Raw genomic sequence first — 6,638 nt, 5'->3', positions numbered from 1 at the left:
ATGTTACAGAATAAAATTACATTTAGTAATACTTCTTTTTTTTCTTGGTGTGATGCAAAATATAGAGGTTCCTTTACAAACATCATTTATAAAGTCATCATTACATACAACATTGTCTTTATATTAAAGTGTGATCTCTATAATGTTATATAAGAAGGGAGTTACAATGATGTACATGTAAAAAAAAAACTATACAAATGTTCCAAAAAGAAAATACAAATACACAATATTTGTCTCCCTTTAAATGTTCAGTGTGCGTTGAATCTGAGGACTGAACAGCTGAGGGGGACCTGACAGACACGTGGATCCTCCAATCAGGTTCGAGCATTCCTCTAACGATGATATCGTCCATGAGAAAGAGGTAAAGACCAAAGATAGGATATTGAATATTAAACTGAATATTCAATATTTACGTCTGTGGTCAGGACTGGCTGTAATGGCGCTAGATGGTGACGATGATGATGATGATGATGATGATGATGGTGATGATGATGATGATGATGATTGTGATTATGATGATGTGATGATGATGATGATGATGATGATGATGATGGTGATGATGGTGTGTTTCCAGGCCCACTTTAGCACCATTTCATAATACAACTGATTTTATGACACATTTAGAGCTAACAAAAGTAGAAATTTGTCAGCTGGATTACAACTTTTGTTCTTTATTTCTTAATCAGCACCACAACATAAAGTTTTTTTATTATTCTTTTAAATATTTTAGCTATTTTTCGAAAGGCATTAGTTCTGCCTTTCGCGTTTGTTTCAGAGCTATATAAAGCTCCTCTTGAGTGCTTTTTGTCACCTGATCATTTTACCCTGTTTCTGCATCATTTGAAATTTGATACTTAAAGAAAAATAAGTGTTTTGTTATAAACTCTATACCAACTAAATAAAAGATCATCCTTTATTTTGCTTCTTTTTTTTGCGTTAACTAAATCTAACCTTACAATGTTAGGATGAAACTTATAGAAACTATCAATTAGCATCCTTAAAACTGGATTACATTCGTTATAATTTTCTTTTACAAAACAAAAGATATTTTTCCCCCCCAAGGAGCAGCAGAAAGTAGAGCCTTGTCACGCAGGTTCTTTTGGGATCAAATCGAAACACGTGGGTTTAGACAGGAGGTCAACGGTGAACTGACTACAGGTAGAGGTGAGAGGTGAAGTGAGATGGAGGTATCAGTGATGGGAAACTGGTCATAAACCAGCTCTGCTTAGCTTAGAGTGTTAGTGGGGCGCCCTGCCCCGCCTCTTAGCTGCCGCTGCTGAGCATGCCCAGTAGCTTGCTCGGGTCCATGCCCTGCTGCTGGGCCATCTTCTGTACGTCGAAGCCCATGTGCATGAGGAACTGGATGACGTTCATCTCCTGCCCCGTGAACTGGTCTCGGATGGTGGGGCAGGTGGGGTTGCAGTGCGGCCACGGGCAGTTGTCGATGAGGTGCACGGGGCAGGCTTTGGGCGGCGCCTTGTTGTTCCTGCTGTCGTGGAGGCTGCGGTCCCAGCAGTGCAGCGCCCGGGGCAAAGAGGTGCCTTTAACCTGCACGTCGATCCAGTAGCTGCAAGGCAACACAAGAGGGCGCTGTGAGCTCACAGGTAGAATTTTGAACACTTAATACTTCCCAAAATTGTTAGAATGGAGCTTTAAAAGTGAAATTACACTTACCTTCTGGTGATTACTTCATGTGATAGACATGCTGGGGCAAACATGGCCCTGGAGGATTAATAAAATAAAATAAAATAAATAAAGCAAATAATTGAAGACATTTTTGCTTTAAATAAACGCAGCCTTACGGGACATCTTTGAGTGTGTTCCTCAGCTCGATGCCCAGGTTTTGGATGTAACGCCACTGGCCTTCCTGCACAGGCTGGCCTGTCAGCTGGATGTTGTCCACCGTCAGCTGGGCCTCGTCAAACAGCCACTGAACCACAAACACTGGGCCTGCCGAGGTCGGAAGGAGCATTTAGTCCATCCCATTATTGTTATCCCCGACAATGTGGCTCTAAAGACATAAATGTGTTTAACTCACTTTTAATTGACGGGAAAACTCGATATCCAAAGAAACAGTTCCACTCCTCCCCTTCGTGGGTTTCTTTGCACCTCTCTGGCACCACACTGCCCCAGTACCTGACAAACACGGCAACAAAAGAATATAATAAAATATTGCAATAAATTTCCCTTAAAAAATTGAATTATTGGAAATACAAGCATTATTGTTTTTGCCCATATCTGTTAGCAAAATATCTCCTGTGCCACTGGACGAATTTTAAAGAAACTTGACAAAAGTAATTATAAGATGCATGCCTACAACTGATTACATTTTGGAGTTAATTCCATTCAAGACTGTTGCCACAGCCAACTAGATTTCAAAAACCCTAAAATGACTGTGATTTAGTCAGTTTTAACAACATGATGCTAAATTTATCTGAGATTGTAGTGAGAGTTGTACAGAACAAATGCTACAAGTGCTAATCTGTGTATAAAACTTTGCTTAAAACTGCAGCATTAACTCCTGGAGTTAACTCTGCTTGTCTGTTAGCAAAATAACTCGTGAACGACTGGACTTATTTTAATGAAACTTTCTGAAAATAATCATCACATACGCATCTACAGCTGATTAACTTTTGGAGTCAATTCAAGATGGCCATCACAGTTAATCAACTTCAGACAACACAAAACAAAAACAAGACAAAACTGTAAAGGATTTGTATTTTTCAAGAAATGCTGAGCTTTCAATTGATTTGTTTTTATTCCCATACTTGATGCCTCTCTTGATCGTCTCTGTGGGGGTGCAGTTGGCGGCGTCCACGCAGTCCGTGCAGTGGTACTGCTTGTTGTCCAGGAACCAGCCCGAGTCGGAGAGGCCTCGCACTTGGATGGCAGCGTAGCCCAGCTCTCCCAGCAGCTCAGACACACGATCCACATTCAGAAGAACTCCGGTACCACCCGCACTGCAGACAGAAACACGGCACGTTTTCATCAGTACAGAAAAGTTGGTCAAACTTTCGACTTTAAAAGCTGATCGCACAAACAAACCTGCTTCCTGCCAAGAGGAGGACCCTGGCGGTGTCCAGACCTTTGCTCAGCAGATCTTTCACGACCTCCTGAATAATCAGTGAGCCCATAAAGGCATAGCCACCTGCGCCCAACAGAAAAGGAAACAGAATAAAAAAAAAAAAATCTAATACAGACAAAGGGTTCGGATCAGAAGGATTCAGCGACTTCTTACTCTGCTCTGTTTTGGCCGCGGCGCCGCTCCACACATCACTGGAGCAGTATGGAACAAACCTGCACGAACAACAGCAGGCTTTTAGCTCCCCGCAGGGATTCCAAAACGAGCATCAACCAAGCGCACAGACTCGAGCCTACTTACACCATGTTTGCATTCCACCAGTGCGGGTTTTCCTCAGGCAGCGGAGACAGGATCCCCGCGCCTGCAGAGACAGATCAACATGTATCATTAGCCCTCTTGGCTCCCCTCAGACACATCCTCCTCTTTATTTATCATCATTACCAGATGGATTATAGTTATTACAGCGCAGTGACAGACAAAGTCATCTCTGCTCCGTTGGCAGCGGGCGCCAGTTAAGTATTCTGCAGCGAGCTTATGACTGGGTGCCGGTCCTAATAACCCCATAAATGAGCACGCGTACGTCCGATCTCTTTTAATTAAATTTCATTAAAGTCTGTGGGGAGGATTTGCGACGGGCCACAGGTAGAGGGATGGCGGCGCTCGTGGAAGTGCACAAACAAGGCTGACCTCTTTTCGTCTGGGGCCACTTGGATGAGCTCATCAGCCTCCTCATGGTCTCGTAACGGCTCTCGCAGTTCTCCTTGTTGAAGCAGTACCAGCCGCCTGGACAGAGGCGGACAGAAACACAGCATGGATAACGTCAAAGGGCGAAATCACTTTTTAGATGCATCCCATCAACAACACGGTGGGGTCTGAGTTGATTGTAGCTTTAGTAGCTTACTAGATCAGAAACGTTAACATATTAGATCTTTACAAGATGGTTTTATCATCGCAGCCCTCTCAGTCTATTTATTAAGTGCCTAAAGATTCTTACTGTTATTTAATTCTCATAAAAGGAGCAAAAATTCTCAATTTGCAGGATGAAAAGAAAAATATAATGAAGTTACTAACCTTCGAGGAATATCAACCACCTTTTGCTGCCTCGAGACTCTTTCAGGTAGTACCTGCAGGAGCAAAAATAAATAAAATCAGCAAGCACTAAAAGTTACGCTTTCATGTGAGTCTGAAATAGTTGTTGACTTTACAGCATGAAAATGGATGCAACGCAGTCAACCAAGAAGAACCCTTTGCACAAAATAAAACCACACCATGATTATATTAATACGGCATCACTTTATTTTGTCGATCTCTAAAAAAGTGACAGAAAATGGCAAGGAGATTTTGTCGACATAAACAGTTTTTGATCAAACAGCAGGCAAAACCGAAGAATGAAGAAAATGTAAAAAGCCTGTTCAGACGCTGAGCTGCAGCTGTTTGTCTTCAGTCCAGAAGAGGGCAATCTGAGCCTCACGTGAACTTCTAACAAATCTGTCATTTCTGCTCAAATTAAACACTTGTTGTGTGAAGGTGTGCGGTTTTCTTTTTTTTCTTCCTCTTTTATAGCTTCTAGATGAATGTTTTGCTGTGCTTTTTTTTCTTTTTCATTTTTTTGCAGTGAATATTTAACCTGACCAAATGACTCAACCCCAAAAATGCTGCCAAATACATTTGAGTGAGTTTAAAGAGAACACACTTGGCTGAACCTCGCAGCTGCTTTGCTCAGACACTGAATCACGCTTTGGCTTCGGCTGGTGTTTTTACACGATTACTGGGAGCTACGGTCGGTGATGCAAGCCGAGGGTCCGCTTCCAAACAACAAAAGCATTTATTGAAGCATTCTTGGGACAAGAAACAATTGAGGATAAACAACAGGAAAAGTTCCTGTTAGGTCAATTTTGGCTCTTATTTGCATTATGTTTCAGATGATAGATACCTCTCTGGATAATGCTGTTGCTTAGATTCGTATCTAAACTAATTGCTGCCACAGTGAATTAAAAAAGGCAATTCATCAGTATTTGAGTTTGACAGGTGAAATCCTAAAGCCATTAAAAAAGGCCATTCATTTCAGTCAAGCTGATGCCCTTATGGTTCTTCTGCACAATACCAATACTGTTAGCAACAATTATGTGAGGGTATTTAAACGAATAACTGCAAAGATTAATGAATAATATTCTTTTTACCACTGCGTTTAAAGGGATTTGTTGTTTTTTTAAATTATGGTTCAGATTATATTGTCTAAAAACATTTAATACAACACAAACCAACCAAAGAATGCAAATACATTTGCTTATAAATATGAAACAGTTCTGTCAGAATCCCATTTATTTGAACTTTTGCGCATCTGTAAACACTTAAAGTCAAAGTTTGGAATCTCCTGTTTGCTGGTATGTTGCCTCTTCATCAGGGGACAAATAATAATAATAATAATAAATATTCACCCCTGAAGCATCCCAGCTTGATTGAGCACAAAGTGATGTGCACGAGGGAGGGTCTGAGAAGCTCCAATCCGAACTTTTGTGCGGAGCAAATCCTGCATTCTAATTCGGAGCAAAGGAAATGAAGCGTGGACCGTGTGGCTCTCCGCAAATTTCACGCTCCGCTGACGCAAAGCAGCTGTCCAGAACCCCTGTCCTGACAGAGCCAATGCTGTCTTTCTTTTCTTTTTTTTTTGTTTGTTTCTTTTAAAATATTGTTAAGCTTAAAATATAACTTTAAGCAACAACTTGACTAAATCTTTTCTTGGAAACAAGCGACCAAATAAGCGCTCCATGTGCGCCAGATTTGATAAAATCATTCTAGAAACTGAACTTTTTTAACTCTGATATTTAATGGTGTTTTTTTATTCTGTGAGTACATACCCTGCGGGACTCCCATCGTTGCAGGTGACCGATGTGTTCAGCAGAAAGTTCAGCTTCATGTCGTGGTCGAGCTTCTGCGCCGAGCACGGGTACAGGGACTGGGCCAGGTTCTTCACCTGCGTCATGAAGTTGTCCATGTTGTCCTCCACCGCCGTGAAATCCAGCGGGAAGCTCTCCGTGGTGTCCCCCCGGTGCGTGGGAGAAGGGGGCGCGCGCCGCTGCTGTTGTTGTTGCGAGTTGCGGCCACCCCGGAACCTCCGTGCGTAAAGTGCGCCGGACAGCACCAGAACCAGCAGCAGCACCGACGGAACCATCCTGAGCGCCCTCATCTCAGAACTTTAGATCTTCCTCTGAATGATTGGAGACGCAAAAGAAACACGCAAACAACAACTGCGCACGAGTTTGGAGACCCCGCAATTTATTTATTTTTTTTCTTATCCCTGAACGATTTTACGCAAACTCAAAAGTCCCATGTGGCGGCGCAGAATCATCCGATTAAAAGTGTCTAAAGTCTGCTTCAAACTTTCAACTCTTTGCTTTCCTCTGGTTGACACTGGCCGAAGTGCTGCTGGGCCAAGCGCACGAGCTTGAACGACAACACTTGTGCCATGTTCCTGTATTTTATTCAAACTTTCCCCCCATGTGCGTCCATTCAACCAATCGCACGCGCGGGGCAGGGCTCAGGGCATGATCAAGCG

At 42.5% G+C, this 6,638-nt stretch overlaps 1 protein-coding gene across 1 annotated transcript; it reads right to left on the bottom strand.

The window, feature by feature from the left end:
- Positions 1–523: 523 nt before the first annotated feature.
- notum1a (notum, palmitoleoyl-protein carboxylesterase a) lies at positions 524–6,532 on the bottom strand. The gene is made up of 11 exons (XM_014030305.1): positions 5,941–6,532; positions 4,154–4,206; positions 3,770–3,865; positions 3,383–3,443; positions 3,239–3,297; positions 3,046–3,148; positions 2,769–2,960; positions 2,039–2,136; positions 1,803–1,950; positions 1,675–1,722; positions 524–1,567 (listed from the first exon to the last, which is right to left on the bottom strand). The coding sequence occupies exons 1-11, from the start codon at positions 6,267–6,269 to the stop codon at positions 1,264–1,266; spliced, it is 1,491 nt and encodes a 496-aa protein (XP_013885759.1). The 5' UTR covers positions 6,270–6,532; the 3' UTR covers positions 524–1,263.
- Between the last annotated feature and the right edge of the window lie 106 nt (positions 6,533–6,638).

This window comes from Austrofundulus limnaeus, unplaced genomic scaffold, assembly GCF_001266775.1.
Source record: "Austrofundulus limnaeus strain Quisiro unplaced genomic scaffold, Austrofundulus_limnaeus-1.0 Scaffold1038, whole genome shotgun sequence".
In the NCBI taxonomy this organism is placed as follows: Eukaryota; Metazoa; Chordata; class Actinopteri; order Cyprinodontiformes; family Rivulidae; genus Austrofundulus; species Austrofundulus limnaeus.
Note: the sequence above shows the minus strand (reverse complement) of the source record. Positions and strands in the feature narration are given on the sequence as shown.